Source organism: Falco biarmicus, chromosome 2, assembly GCF_023638135.1.
Source record: "Falco biarmicus isolate bFalBia1 chromosome 2, bFalBia1.pri, whole genome shotgun sequence".
Classification (NCBI taxonomy): Eukaryota; Metazoa; Chordata; class Aves; order Falconiformes; family Falconidae; genus Falco; species Falco biarmicus.
Genome location: NC_079289.1, coordinates 67,710,503 through 67,727,080, shown reverse-complemented (window position 1 = coordinate 67,727,080; position 16,578 = coordinate 67,710,503). Strand labels below are relative to the sequence as shown.

Genomic DNA, 16,578 nt, shown 5'->3' with positions numbered 1-16,578 from the left:
TAATAATATAACTGGTCACAGCATTATTTGTTTAGTTATGCTAATAATCCACATACTAAAAATTGTATATTTGTATGTATTATAACTGCCCAATATATATTTTGTTATGCCTTGACTATTAAATTAACTTTCATAAAGGATATTTGCTTTATACTCCATTGTGGTCTTTGTTCTGCCTGTTGAATAAAGTTTAGCTGTAGAGAAAAAGACAATTTATTTTTCATCTGATACACAGAAGAATGTTTATTGCATGAAACACCATTTCAAAAATGTTTGACTATCATTAACTTAAAAGTTTTTCAGAGTAATATATTTTTGTAATGTGCAGAACAAGACGAAACAGTCTCTTCATAACGTTGTGTCTAGCAAAATAGTAATGTTTTGTAACTGTGCTTCTTGCACGGTTTTAGAAATACCAGGTTGTAGATCAGAGGTAAATGCTCTAACAATAGAGCATTTTAACTCTTAAAAAAGCAAAACCTAAAAACGCCCAAAGTATATGCTGAAGTCAAAACCACATAAAAAGCAAAGAAAAATGCAAACTGTTACATAAAATGTGGGCTCTGCAGCATATTTTAACTAAAACGTTGGGGTTTTTTTCCCTGTAAGAATTTCTTCTTCTAGGCTTCCATTTGCTAATTTCTTCCCTACATTTTTAATGCAGGGTAAAATGAGAATACTATGTTTTTAATTTTAAGAGAGCATCCTTGCAGAGATCTGAAATTTGATCTCTCTATTAGAAATGGAAGCATTTCAGTACGTAGCCAATCTTGTAAAATCAGCTATTTTGACTGTGTAATAGCTGAGTTTACAAGACACACAGATGTGTACATTCATGAATTGGACTATTGAATCCTGAAGTGATTAGTAAAATCTTCACCTGCCAGCTTTGAAAGAGCGAGTGTGTCTTCAGAAGCTTTCTCTAGCTGTTAGGGAGTGAAGATTTGTCAGATAAATTAGTGGGCATTACATGCGATTCCTGATTTTGCAAAGGCTTATCCACATACTTTTCTTCATACGTGAGTGGTTCTTTTAGTCTGTTGACTTCATCTCTATACAGAGATTAAATACATGCATTAATTTTTTTTAATACTTCAGACCAAAATTTTATTTCATAGAGATGCAAGTCCACTTTCATTGCCAGAAATATGCAAGAAATTATATTTAGTGTTTCTCTTAAACTTGGGATGTATTTTAGAATACTACTTTTTAATGTCACTTGTCTTCATCTGTGTAAAGAGTTCTTTGTGTGAATGGACATCATTACTGAAATTTAGCCAGAACAGTATAAAGAGATTGTTTTAATTCTAAGAAGTGCACATTCTTAGAACTTCAACAGGCTATGGAGCGTTGATGTTCTTTGAGAATACCTAGGGAAGGTCTTCAGGAAAATCTTACTGTTCCAGCTGTTGTAAAGCTTTCTTTGCTGTTGTAACAGTGAGTTTCTGAGGCTAAAAACCAGTGGGTGGCAACGCAAGTTTCATTTGTCCGTGTTTATCATATGTTTCTGAATATGATGACAAAATCCTTAGGTCTTCCTTTGATTTGCGTCGTGTTACCTGAAAATACTTCACTTTCTCTTTAGAAGCAATTCAAACTATAGTCAGTCCGTCTGGAGGTACCAGCTGTGATTCAGTCCCCCTGCCCTTTTTTAAAGAACTGCGATATAGTTGTGTTTTTGCTGAGCTCCTGGTTCACGTGTTTTTTGCTGACTGTTCCAGTACATAAATGTATATGCCAGAGTGTCGTGAAGATGATGGGTATTTGTGAGAAAGCAAACGAGACTGCTTTTGCCAGGTGGGAAGGTGACGCTGTGCCTTAGGAAGGCAAGAGGTAAGCTGAGAGGCTAGCAGTGAAGTGAAAAAGCTCCTTAGACATTTGTAAGACCTAGTAACGCAGTGCCTCTTCTCATCATCTTAACACCAAAATACCGTCATTGTGCCTGGTTTCACTTCCAAATGCAGAAACTCATGGATCTCGTGGTAATCTGTAAGCCTAAAATTTGCTTGGTGTAAGGCACACCTCATGGCTGGTGCTTTTAATATATAGTTAATAATTTCTGCAGCCTGATAGCTCTGAATGGAGCCATTTAGTGATGTGACATGAACCTTGTCCAAAGTAGTGCTACCATATCTTGTTATCTTAGAGACCTACAGATATATTTGTGAGGCCTGGAAATATTTGAAAATATGTTTTGTTGTGCTCTTTTCGATGATGTTTTCCATGCTTGAAGGTAATTTTTCCTAGCTTCAATCTGATGCAGATGTGTCTGTCAAAAAATGAAGGATTTCTGAAAAGCATACTACTATAATACACGAAGAGTTCTGCTGTCTCAAAAATGGATGATTTTGTACTTCAGGATTTTATACTGTAGAGTTGTTCCAAAAATACTTCTGTTTCATTGTGCTGTTAAAAACATAACCAGTGACCTGCATGAAAGACTTTAGTAAATTGTCCCCATTTAAATGCTTTGAGTGCAGCTCAGATAATGATCTGTTCTTAGTTCATACACTTTAAATACAAATATTTTTAGTAATGTGTGGGTGTATTTTTGTGTTAGTGGATAAATCAGCCTGAACAGTAGGTGTTTATAAATAAGCAAGGGGCTTTTGTTCATTTGTTTTTTTAAATGTAAACTATTGCAGAAATTTCGTTGCATCCTGTTGCAAATCCCAGTATTACGTTAAGAACTGGTATTTCATTGGTTAATTTCTGACAATACAGAGCTGTCTCACATTTCTTCTTTTACTGTCTTTTGTAAGTAATACAAAGAAAAAAAACCCAACCATTGTTTCTTGTCCCTACCAATTCTTATACTAGTTTCTAGTATTTGGTAAAACTCATTATATTAATAAGGTATATGAAAGTTATTACAAGCTTGCTATTTTCACCTGTTAATGGAAGTAAATTATTTGGTATATAAGTACTTTGCTGTAGTATAACAATCCTGTTTTGTTTCAGTATAATTTATAATTATTTCTCTAAATGCTGCTATTTAACTTGTGATTTGAATCACTGTTGTAATTCAGAACATTAGATGTTATATTTTAGAACCAAATAGTTCAGAAAGTGTCTGAACTGAAAACCTGAAAATAAAAGTGGGTTTCTTCTGTAATACTTCGTGTGACTTTTTTGGAATATTTTTTCCTTTAGGTTTTCTGAAGTGGTAAATCGGTATCACAGCATTGTTTGAAAATAATAGCATAGCTAAGAATTTTGAGAAAATTGTTTTACTCTGAATTTTCAGTATTTTTTTAATATATTTATAATGTTTGAAAGAACAAAAAATCTGATTATGGTAAACGTACAACTATGTGTGGCGCTATAGACATGCCTGGGCAAGAGGGAGTTCTGACTGATAGAGACCACTAATAAAGTTGATACTCTAACTAAATGAAATTATTTATAGTCTTTAAACCTTGTCAGTATTTTGAAGAAGGCAAGCTAAAATGAGAATGGACTGATGAAATTATTGTACAGTATGTTTTAGAGTTACATCAGTTATAAAAATGTAGTTGCTCTTCTCTATACAGTTGAGAATTTTTTATTTACAAGCGCATGTAAGAAGGCAACAAACACTGTTGAAGAAAAATACCAGAATTCAAAATTATTTACTTTGCATATGAAAATATTATATACACTGTCTAAAGGTTGTTTGGTTTAGATTTAACTTGTGATTTTTTTTTATCATCAGAGTTCTGCTTGTTTTCTGACTTCTGCATCTTAAGTGTTGGAGAGCAAAACCACATAAACGTGCATTTTAAATAACCAAATTTTAAATGCATTTTCCCATTTAATATTTAATACTTTATACGTTTTAGGAAACATATGAAAAATTGCTGAATGTTCAGAAATATGAAGACCAACTGATTGCTCAAGACCTTCCTCCTCAGAAGGAAAAAAGGTAAACTTCCAGTTAAAATTAATACTCATACAAGTTTTCTTAAAATGCTTCAGTATGTTGTTTTGTCACTTCTTGTGGTTCCTTGCCTTGCCTGGCTTTTATTCCACAAGCACATTTTCAGACGCTCCTTATTCCTTGTCTAATACTTGCATGATAATTCCAGGTTGAAAAGTCTCACCTTTAGTATGTACGTGTGGAGTCCTTGCTTCTCCCTGCTAGAACAGGGAAACCCCACCTATTTATCTTGTTCTTTAATCTCTCCCTGCTCTTTTCAATATTCTGTCTTATATAAAAATTCTTAAGTATGATTTGAAAATAAGTAGAGAATATCCAGAATTCTACGTTGCTGTATATGAAGTTTTCTAATTATTTCTTTATTAAAGGCTTTTAAAAAAGGAGGTAAACTCTCTATAAGAAAACGAGGCCTTTAAATTGCCAAATAAGTTGTTGGAAAATTCCTAAGGCCTAAAGCTGAGCTCTCTTAATAGTCTTTCATTAATTAGTTCTTGAATATTTTTACTTACCAATATTTAACTTGAAGAGTATCAAAATACTTAATTTCACTATTTTTCTTCTAATGCCTTTGAACAGCTAAATTGAAAACTGTAGTAATCTTAGAAAAGTTTATTTGGTTGGATTTGTTTAAATATCACCATTATTAGTATTTGAATTTAGTTTCTCCTTTTTGTCCTCTTATACTTCTCTGGTATGCACAGCAAGCTCTGTAGCTACTTAGCTGCTGAACAGAAAAGAGATGTGTCAACCAGAAGCAGCTATGGGAGATGCTACACTACTTTCTTAGTGCATACAGTCGGGATTGTCTTTGAAATGGGTATATGCTTTAAGAAGGGTTTGCTTCTCTTAGACTGTATCTTTGATTTTTCTATTTTGAGATATTTTACAAGGATTTTAATGATAGGTTAGCATATTAAATTAAGCAAGTCTTTAAAAGAAATGGTTACAGCTAGGAAGTTTTGATTTTGGCTTTTACTGCTTTTCCGTGTAGTTACTTTTTCACTGTCCAAGTTGTTTTTATCTTTGTTCTTGCTGTGTATTTTCTAGCCAGATTTATGTGCTGTTACAGTTGCACATCATGTTGGTTTGTCATTTCTTAATTTCAGCCATTTGTTATTTGTGTTAGGAATTTTTTAATTTACTGAGGATTATTAATTAGGATTAATTTACTGAGATTATTTCAATTTCTTAAATAACAGAAGTTCATGTTTCTTCATGATATAAAGTGTCCTATGACCCACAGAATGTTTTATTGTAGATTCATGTTAGCTTCTGAGCAGACGAGAAAAAATAAATTTAGTTGCTTGGTGTATGCTGCTGAAAAACAACCTGACTCCTTACAGAGCTCAGCCAGTGGATTTACTGATGTGAAAAATGACCTAAAGCTAGTCAGAGACGAAAGGTTTTTTCCTGTTAGCTTTGTAAAAGCTCAGAGAATTTAAAGGATTTTTGAGACTTATTTTCCACGCTGGATATGGTACTTCCTCTCAGATTAGCCTGGATAATTTCTCTCCGAAGTGTATGTAGTGGGTGGGTAGGGCTGGTCGCCAACCACCCCAGGCTCCCCAAATTATCTATTTTGGATACATTTTGTAGTATTAGCTAGGGTGAGGACCTGATCTTGAACTACTTTGTTTAGAGCTTTTCACATGTGAAAAAATTTGTTGACTTCACTGGAAGTAGCAATATGTAAATGTAAGTATATACTTGAGTCTGTCAGGTTTAGAAGCTTTTTAAAATTACTGTTAAAACCAGCATTGTTTCTAAATAAATGTTTCTTGTGCCCTGACTCAGGAAAGCATTAAAATACATACTTAAGAAGAAGTACTACTTAAAATCACCTTCAGAAGGAGTGCTTTTCTGAATCACAGCTTCCTTAATGCTGCTGAAAACCTTCATTAAGATAGTTTCTAAATAACCTGAAGAAGTAAGAAACTAGTTACAGCTTTGCCTTAAATTTACCTGATAATGTTGACATATATATTTATGGTGGCATTCTGTTTAGTTGATCACTCCGTATCATACATATTTCACAAAGATTTTCAAGCATTGGTTTTCCTTTGTGTATAGCATCTCTGTATGAGGCTGTTTTCTTAGGCATTTCTGCTTTTGTTATCATCAGTGCAGATTCTGTGCTAAACAGGTGAAGGTTACAAATAGACAGAATACAGTATGTCATTCCTGCATTAGTTCTTTGACTGTGCTTACTGCTAGTACTACCTGCTGCTAGTGGAGTTTTTTGTATTGATCGGAAAAGTAAAGACGAGGCAAAATTGTGCTACTTGAGAATCTGATTTTAAGGTTCTGCCTTTCATTTTGTTCTTTGCTGCTTGTAAACCAATTTTTTTCCTAGCCTTTTAAAACTAAGTCCGAAGTTGTGGGGAAGGTTGCTTACTATTATGGTATTACTTTAGTTTTATGATATTACTTTAGTTCAATCTGGGACTTCAGTAATATGAATAATGCATAACTGATACTTGTAACTTTCATGTGGTTAACTCAATACATGGTTACTGTCCCTTTCAAAAGACAGATCTTTTAAAATCAACATAGGCCTTCTCATGTTTACTATAGGGATGTGCTCTGTATTCATTTGTAATGGAAAACTTATTTCTGAATGAAGACTGACTGCATGTGTGGTCCTTTGTGATGTAATTCTAATTGCATGGTTAATTAAAGGGAGAATATATGTGGTATTTTAAACAGAAACCTGGCTGGCAGCAGATGGCTGACTAAGATTGAATTGGAAGAAATGTTGTTAGAAAAACTGTCAGATGATGATGTAAGTAATTGATCTTTCTAACCTTAAGGAGGCTTGTGTCTTTAAAAATACGGACTCTGGATGCATTTTTAGGTACTGAAAAGGTACTTTGTAGAAGCAGGTGCTCCTCAAAAGAATTGTCATCCTTCTCATAAAGTCTGTATATGCTCACAGCACTGTCACATTCATCATGTCTTGAAAAGTGACCGGTGTCACTTTTTTTAATCTGGCACAGTACAGAACTATTAAGGGGTTTACATTGTTACTAAGATTAGTTTTTCTTCTGGTGATGTTGTGCGACCTAGATCACTTGTTCCTTGCCGTCTATTTATGTAGTCAGGAATGGAGTATAGTAACACTTTAATAGAAATAAATATTTATTTATTCTAGTTACAGATGAAAACCAGACAGAGCTAGAAACTCTGTTGCTTATTGTAGATATGGGGTATATGTTCAAGTTGGGAAACACAATGGATCTGTGTAATGCTAAACCTGCACGCAGTTTCTAATTATTTAATCTGAAGAAGGACATGATAATGATGGAAAAGTCACATAGAAGGCTTATCAGAAATAAGGAGTCCTTTTTCTTAATGATTTTAGAATCAAATACCAGAAACAAGATGCAAAGCTACATAGATCTGTGGTCTGACACAGGTATCTGTTGTTATATTCTCCTTGAATGTTAATATGGTGGGAGAGAGGATGGTTTTGCAGTTTCCCTGGTAGCTGCAAACTCTATCACTGTCTAAGTTTGGAGTCCTTCTTTACATGTATCTTTGGGAATAAAATTATTTATCCTGATAGTTGTATGCTTTTTTCTCAGTCAGAGCTTTCTCCTACAGTCCCCCAAATAGCATCAGATTTTGTAACAGCAGGTTCAGTCTGTGTGGCCAGCTTCAGTTTTCTTTTGAAAGTTTAAGCTTGAATATGATAGTACCAGAGAACATAACACTATTTGAGCATCCCAAGTATTTCCTCACCTAGAAACAGTGTTCTTCAATCTCTTCTGTCCTGTGGACAGCATCATTGCAAAAATAGCATAGCAGCAGCAAGCGTGCCCTTTGCTCAGTTGACATTCAGAACAGTAACACGTGATGGCTTCCTTGTCTATGGGCGATGTGAAAAGGTCTTGAGCAGATTGTGGCCTGTAAGTGTAAGTTAGAAATCACTGTTGTAAATTCTCCATCCTGGTATACCCAGGAGACTTCCTTTATCTTCCTTGTGGGGAAGCAGTTAGGACTTCAGTGTTTTCGGTAGCTCCTGCATTTGGAATGGCTGTTCTTCCTTTCAGAGTGCCAGGAACTGGTCTAGTTGTATGACCAAACAGCTTGGAGTTCTTCACTGCTTGATTTTTGTACACTCTACATCTGTAAAAGTAGACTGCAGTGCACTTTAAAAAAAACCCCTAACAAACAAAAAACCTCAAACCAACCCAAAAAGCCACAACCCCCCCCCATACCCTTGTACGTACTGGCCTCGCATGTAAAACCACAAAGCCTTGGTCTATAGAAACAAATGTTTAAATCTGTTTGAAATGTCTTGATATAAGCTACCAGTCTCACCTGCTCAAATTCTTGTATTTTGCCATTGCAACAATTTTCTGATTTTCTGTGGTGTTTGCATTATTAAACAAAATCAGAGCTATTGATATTTTTTCTTCTTTGCACTCTGCAAGTGAAGACTGTTGGAAGCTTTCTTCATCTATAGCCTCTAAAGTTTTTAAATTTTTGTGTTTTTCAGTTTGTGCTCTTCAAAGGCTTTACCACGCATATGTGTCTTGTCACTAGACAAAAGTAGCTTTCCACATGATGTCAGAGTTCCAGGGGCTATTGCTAGGTTACAAGAAAAGTATTAATTTTGTGCAGAAGACTCTGGTCAGAGAGAGAAGAAAAAGTAGTTTTAATAACTTGTAAGTAAAGAAAACTTCAAAAATAAGGTTATGATAGCTATGTGAAAAATCCATTTTAGATGATTGCATACCTTTATATCCAGTGGCCAGCTGCCTAGTGCTCCTGCCAGTAACACTTCATAACAGGACATCCCAGCTTTTACTACAAATGGGTTAACACAGTGGTGTTTACTTTTTAATCACATGTTGAAGAACTTTGGAGGGGGGTGCAAGGGGGAAGGAGAACCACACAGTAGCAAAGGATAATTTATTTCAAGAGGTTGCCCTTTAAGTCAAGTATCTCTTGAATTTTTAAATAGCTTGATTGTTCAGTTTTAAAGGAAATCATAAACATTAAAGTAACTCAGCTTGAACAGCCAAAGATAGATAGATAGGTATTTCCTGTATATATTATGAAATATAATCATTTAAGAGGTTCAGTTTAGTGAAATAAAATTATTTCCAAGTCAATGAACATGCTGACTTATTGAAAATGAGGTGAAAAATCTTTTCCTTTTGCCATTTTATTAAAACAAAAGAGTGAAGACTCTCCTCAATATTTTCTTTTCAAAAGCGAAATGAACTTCATTCTAATGTAATAATACTGTATTACAGAGGGGTTGGTTATGCTTTGAATTAAAGTTTCATTGTTGCCTGAAGACAGAACTAGGTATCTTTAGTCACACAGAAAATGGTGCATCTGCATGCTGTTCTTAAATCAGCATGTAGGTGCAAAAGTGTCATCTTGTCAGAAATCATAAAAAAAATGAAATAAGAAAGATAAATTATACAGAAATAGAAAGTTTAAGCAAATGCAATTACACTTGCATCCTTTAATGAAGTCTTGTTGTCTACAGTATTCAAGATTTATTCAGCTCCTACAAAAATTGGTGATGTTGCCATGTAGTGACATCGAGGAGAGTTATTTGCAAAAGTTTACCAGAGAAGTTCCTATTCAGTTACAAAAGGTAGTTATTGAGCCCTTGAAGTATGACGAGCGAGGAGTGGCCTTCAGCACTGGTGAAGGTAATAATTTTTAGTTGTTTGGTAATAATGCAGAATTTTTCGTCTTCATGCTACTTTCTAATAGTATACACAACATTGCTGAATCTGTCAGTACTTCATTTTATATGCTTATGTGTATGTTGTATGTATAACTGTTAATTATGTTATGGCGTACTAAGTTATGACATGGCCTGGTAACAAAGTGGAAGTTTTTGGCACAGTCTATCAACTGTTAGTTTTTATCTGTATTTCTATACAGCAGTACCTCTGTAAAGCGGACCCTGTTGTGCTGTGTATTGTAGGATACCAAAAGACTTTCATTGCTGGCAAGAGTTGAGTGTTGAACATAAGGGTTGGAGGACTAGGGGAGCATGAACACATATGGAGAATTCCGGGGATGTAACAGTGTCATTGCTTAATATTAAAGTGGCATGCTGAGGCCACTAAGTAACCGTTATCATAACTTTTGTAGGGAGTCCTGCAAAGGAGAATTTCGAAGATGCAAAGAACAAATACCAAGGCATTTGGATATTTACAGACAGTATAGGATAACGCAAAGAGGGAATTCATAGGTTATTATTTTTTTTTAACAAGTGGACAGAGCATTTGAGACAGAGACAAGAATTGGTCATTGGTATTGAGGTGGAGAAGATGCTAGAGAAAAGCCATGAAGGTCTCTGTACTTTCTAAACACAGTCTGCTTACGTTTTCAGTGGAGGATCACACAGTGGAAGAATATGATCTACGATATGAGTGATTGCCTAGAAAAAGTAACACAGCAACACACTTACAGGAAAGTCTGACTTTGTGGATGAAGCATATGTGCACACATACACTTTATGCTGCACATTTAAGAGGAATCTTAGAGATGACATGTATTCTTAAGCAGCAGGCAGCAGCTGAGGATAAGAACAAAAGTCGCAGAGAATTTGAGGACAAGGTGGCTAGAGAGCTCTGTTCTAGCTGGGTTGGCTTCAAGATGCTGTGACAAGGAGATGTGAGAGCACCTAACTGGGACTTAATCCACACTGGGTTTCAGTAGAGTCTTCGGAACAGTAGTTATTGAGGTTTGCTAAACATGCACCCCATGTTATGTAAGAAAAGCCACCAGATTTTATAAGTTCAAGAACAGTCTTGTGTCCCATCACCCCCCTAAATTAAGAAAACTATCCAATTTGATTCATAATTTATCAGAACGATTGCTTCCTTTGTGCTACAGAAGATTGGTCTTAGGCTTTAGCACAGTTTAACTTGAAGCTAATGCACTTAGGTAACTGTAAGTAGTAATTTCTGAGGAAACTATGCTAAATGATGCATAGGCATTACTTATGCCAGTATAATTAAAGTGTTAACCTTTTCCATGTGAATATTCTTAAACTTCTGGACCTTTGTATGATTTTATAAAGTATTTTAATGTTATTGGAAATTGTACTTAGGATAAACATAGGAATTCAGCAAACTGTTTATTTTCATATACAGTGACGTCACCAGGTCAATAGAGAGTTCTGATCTACTGAAGTTTTGGGAGGTAGAGTGTTACCTCTCATCTTCTCCCAACACACATTTTCCCCCTGCTTAATAGACTTCTGTTGTTGTTGTTGTTACCTCAGCCTCCAAAAAGAAGCGGCTGGTACTCTATGGAAGTGTTGAGATTTGCTTAAATTCTTGGGCACTTGAAGTTCTGTAGAATATGGAAACCTCATAACAGATTGGTTTTAATTCCTTTAAGGTGTAAGAAAAACAGCAAGAGCTACTGCAGTAGTTTATGACAACGGGACTGGAAAAATTACAGTGAATGGAATAGACATTTTACATTACTTCCCAGTGTTGCAGGACAGGTGAGAGCACCATGAAATGCTGTATTCTTCTCTGTACTTAAATTATTCCAGCAAAAGTCATGTCGTGCAATTATATTTTGGTGCTGTGTTCCACAGAGTTGATGCTATATTCTAGTTTCTGTATAACATACTGTTATATGAAAATTGGTCTTGCTTTTTAATTTTTTAAATTTTATATTTTTTGTTTTTTAGAGAACAGTTGTTGTTCCCTTTCCAGTTTCTTGATAGAGTTGGAAAACATGATACGGTTTGCACAGTCTCTGGTGGAGGAAGATCCGCACAAGCTGGAGCAATACGTTTAGCCTCTGCAAAAGCATTAAGGAGTTTTGTGACTGAAAAGGAGGTGGAATTCATGAGGCAAGGTAGGAATTGAAATTATTTCAGTGTTTCTTAATGTGTTTCTGATAATTAACAGAATTAATAGAAGGATCATTAAGGATCAGATAGTGCAAATTTGAGTAAATAATCCCAGTGAAACCTTGTATAATGCATGGAAGGGTTCTGCATTTATTTATAAATTGTTTTCACTTGTTTCCTAGCATCCTTTGTGTACATTTTGGATGACTTCTTGAGCATTTTTCCATCTGTTCACGACCTCTCTTGGCTGTATTAACCATATTGCCTCAACATAGAATCACAAAACATGAATGTTTATTCTCTAACAAATAAATGTGGATCAGGTATTAGTGAGCTGTAAGATCCTAACATTGTATTTTGTTTTACTTGGTTAGTTGCATCTTGTTCATGTTTAAAGAAGTTTTATTCTTGAACATAAACTAGATGCTAGAGAGTTAGCATTGAAGGGGTTAGTAATGAGCAGAAACATTATGTACAGTTAGCCAGACCGAAGGAGCTTCTTTCCTCTCTTGCTTTATTTAGGGTTTCCAAGTTACCTATGATAAGATAGAACTTACTTGGGTAACTGCAGCGTTTGCTGCTTCTCTGTGATTAGATGCCATACTTCTTTCACCAAATAGAGAATTATGAACAGTGAGCTTTTAACTGTGCTCTTCCTGGACTAGTAGGGAGCATACCTGCATGTATTACTGGCAGAACAGCTATGTGGTTTTTTTTTTTTTTTTACTCTATTGCCATCCATGGAAGTAAAGCTATCTTCGTGCTAGTATCTTTGAAACAAGTTTCTTTGATTTTTCAGTACTGACAAGTATGACTTGCTAGGAATACCCCTGTAAACTGACATTGTAATGAGTTGGCTATCTGTGATGAGAACAGTGTAATTCTGAATGTGTTTTGGACACTGCCAAATATATTTCGGAAACACTTAAGTCCACTTCAGAGCAGTGGTCTCCAAAGTGGGATGTGTGCACCCCAGTGTTGCACAAGATGATCCATTGGAGTGCAGGAAGAAAATGTTACAATTGCACTACTGTATGAGATTTATAAATAAATAAATACACATACGTTGTGGGTGCGTGCTTAAAATTTTCACTGGTAGGGGCTACTGACCAAAAATGTTTGGAGTCTGCTGCTGTAAAGGCTTAAGCGGTATAGATATAAAACAATGTGGGATTTTCTTAGTGGTTTGTGAAGTAAAATGTGAAGAAAGTTCATTTACTGAAGAAAAGTTAAAATATTAGAGCATCTGATAAAATTCCTTTTGTGTTTTGTACTGAACCCTTATGCTTCTAGATGTTACCGTTCCTATGCAGAGTTATTGGCTGCCTTGAATCCCACACATGTAGTATGTCTGTAATACCAACTAAAACCGGTAAACAAATGGGTGCTTTTCTGTGTTTTGTAGCTGGACTGCTAACGCTTGACCCACGTGTGAAGGAACGAAAAAAGCCTGGTCAAGAGGGAGCCAGACGGAAATTCACTTGGAAAAAGCGTTAAGTTTGAGTATTCAAAGAATGTCAGAATGCTACCAGAATTTCAAACATACTGGTTTATGATTTAAAACTGTCGTATAAATATATTTAGTAATAAAGACTTTTTCCATTATAACTACTGTGCTTTCTCTGTTTAAAAAGCAACAACTTTCTTTAAATTTATTTAAAATTGTGGAAAATTATGGTGTGATTTGCCAAATGCTGAATCTAGAAGAGCAGCTCGAATGCCGATGTTGCATCTTAGCTCCACTGAAGTCAATAATAATTTATGAAACTGTTGGTATATTATAACTTCTAAAAATCAGTCTATTTGTTTAGTGACTTGACTGTCTAAATCCTGGAATTAGACAGCTCCTAACCAGGTATTTGGACAACTTTGACATGCCTCCCTTTCTGCCTCACAGGTATCTGAGGATAAGTGACAACTTCCCACCTAAGCCGTGGAGGAGTTGAGAAACTAGTGAGAACGGTACTGACAATTGAGGGGATGTTGAGAGAGGAACAGTCACAGAGGATAACCTTTGCCTGTGGAATCTCTTGTCTCCAGGATGCCTCCCTAGGTTAAGTGGGGAGTGATTCAGAGCGAGTATTTAAATTTAGGTGCTCTGAATCACCCTCTGGAGGAGTTGGTTTTTCTCTGCTTCTTCCAAATGCAGAAAGAGCTGAAGGGATTAGGCTGAAGTTAATCTTTTAGAATACGCTTCTCCACCCCTTAAATCTCAAGGGGCCTGATCAAGGAGGCGTGTTCTGAATATGGCTAATGCACAAAGATAGCATTGGATTCTTTGCCAAATACAGTCATAACTTGTCTTTTTTAAAATCAGAAGCAGGAGGTGATGACAGTGCTGCCCACCTCCTGTCTATAATTGTAGCCTTCCAAAATAGATTAGTGGTTACAGCACTCGCCCAAAAGCACAAGGTTTTGGTTTATTGCCAACTTCCTTCCTGGGACAGAGGTCAGATACATAGAGGTTCCAAGGAAGAGCGTATCCTTCATCTTCCCCGTAGGAGCTGGGCTACAGCAAAAAAGAGTATAAGGTTCATCTTGCCAGGAGAAAGCAAGAAAAAGAACTCAACTCTAGTTCTAACAACAGGACACATTCCAACTTTCTGTTAATTTGGAAGACTTCTGTACTTGGAATTCTTCTTCCCCAGCCACATTTTCTAAGTGCTAGAGTACCTGCCCTGCTGCTTATTTGCTGTAGGTTATACCAAAAGTATTAATGCCTCAGAGGTAACAAAAGGTGCTAGTAGATCACCGCAGGTGATATCTATGGGTGAATTGCATGGTGGTCATTTTGCCAGGCATCATTGAAGAGCAGGCAGCGAGTAAATGGACCTCTTGAACTGAGTAGAACAGCAAAGGTCAGAAACTGGGTATGCATCCTTGACTGATGTGTTGCTGATTCCTTACTCCCCAGTGCCACTCTGTGCTTCTTTTTACCTCGTTTCATGAGAATACTCAGTAAATTCAGTATTCAGTACTCGGTAAACTTGAGCAAGATTTCTCATTGCTGAGGTAGCTTGTCTTAGTCAAAATACATGAGACTACAACTACCTGAAAGGAGGTTGTAGCGAGGGGGATGTCGGTTCTCTTTTTCCCAAGGAAAAAGTGATTAGAGGAAACTGCCTCAAGTTGTGCCGGGGAGATTCAGATTGGACATTAGGCAAAACTTCTTTACTGAAAGGGTGGTCAAGCATTGGAACAGGCAGCTCAGGGAAGTGGTGGAGTCACCATCCCTGGAGGTATTTAAAAGATTTGTAATTTAGTGCTTGGGGACATGGTTTAGTGATGAACTTGGCAGTGCTGGGTTGACGGTTGGACTCAATAATAAGGGGCGTTTTCAACCTAAATGATTCTATGATTCTGTTGTGCTTGCAACGGACCAAGTCTTGTATCATGTTTTAAAAGATTTCTTGTAACGTTTTACCTTCCAAAAAAGTATGGGCACAGCCTCTGGTGTTTACAGCCAGCAAAAACTTTAGGTAGGGTAAAGTTTTAGAATTTATCCCTGATTTTTAGGGAAGTCCCTAGAAATACTAGTTAATGCTGTGGAACTAGGTCACTTGCTTCATAGCTACTCGCTCAGCCTTCCAAGTAACTCTGAAACTGATCCAAAAGAAGCATTTTGAAAATAAAAAAACCAGAATTGTACATATTTTTTGCATTTTTCACTTGTATGACATTCTTCTTCATCTGCAGTACATGTCAACGTTTAGGAGTTGAAATAGTTGTGTTAAGAAAGACTGTTTCCGTCGTGTTAAAGCTCATCAGAAGGTGAGACTGCCATTTTTTTCCCACTCATTTGGATGGACCCTTCAGAACTGAAGTATCTTATGGGAGAACCAAATAAGGAAATTTCATTGGGGTTGTTAATTTTGGGTTGTGACAGCGGCACACAGTAGAACTGGCTTACCGGTTTGAATATTCTGTTTTAACTCTTCTGTTCCTCTTATGCCCTTGCATTCCCAGGGTTATTGAAAGCAGCCCTGAACACTACCTACTAACTGTGTCCAAGTCAGGTTTCTCAGATCTCAATTTTCAACCACTTGTGGTGTGGACCACCTTATCTTGCCAACAAGATTTCAGAAAAGCATCCTGGATGTGACAGGTGCTTATACTTTAAATATTTAAAATACTTTCTGAATGTGGGCAAAAAGACATAAGCCTTCTGTGCTTTCTGATGGCTGTATGTGGTGATTCATCCAGGCTTTTTTTTTTTTTTCTTCATCCACCATGTTAATGTTTTGCTTTGCGTTAAGGTACCAAAATTGTCTCTTAAGTCAAATGGAATATCTCTATGCTGTTGATTTCTGGTGATTGTCACATTTCTTCAGTGTGAGGAAACCAGTCAGTCAGAAGGTAAAGCTGTAAGGATGTTTCTGTTTTGAATTAATGCTGCTGTGTTACCACGAGATGGAGCAGTTTGCAATCGAATGAAACGAGCTATTTCCAGAAGTGATATATATATACTTGGGAGAGAAATGATGATGAATCTTCCTTATAAATAGTGATTTTTATAACAGCAGATTAATATGGAAGTAAGTGAAAAGGTAGATTCAGATTGTCTTTTCAGGATTTTTTTTCTCCTGATTAAGAGAAACAAATTTTAGTGAGAAATAATAAATGTCAGTTAATGCTAGTTTTCTAGTAGCTAGTAATCTAATACCAGTGTATAGGTAATACTTACAATGTTATTCTAAGAAATGCCAGCTGATGTGTGAAGCTTGGAAATGGTATGGTAGCATTTTACGAGTCGTCACAAAGGTAAAGTCACAGAATCACAGAATGGTTTGGGTTGGAAGGGGCCTTCAAA

General features: G+C 36.1%; 1 protein-coding gene across 1 annotated transcript in view; it reads left to right on the top strand.

Moving 5' to 3' along the window:
- The window catches only part of MRPS9 (mitochondrial ribosomal protein S9), a 33,750-nt gene extending 20,374 nt beyond the window's left edge, over positions 1–13,376 (top strand). Inside the window, exons 6-11 of the mRNA XM_056328079.1 lie at positions 3,822–3,904; positions 6,626–6,701; positions 9,426–9,594; positions 11,303–11,411; positions 11,604–11,773; positions 13,174–13,376. Coding sequence (XP_056184054.1) covers positions 3,822–3,904; positions 6,626–6,701; positions 9,426–9,594; positions 11,303–11,411; positions 11,604–11,773; positions 13,174–13,265 — 699 coding nt within the window. The 3' untranslated portion in view covers positions 13,266–13,376. The remainder of the gene's footprint in view (positions 1–3,821; positions 3,905–6,625; positions 6,702–9,425; positions 9,595–11,302; positions 11,412–11,603; positions 11,774–13,173) is intronic.
- Positions 13,377–16,578: the final 3,202 nt, after the last annotated feature.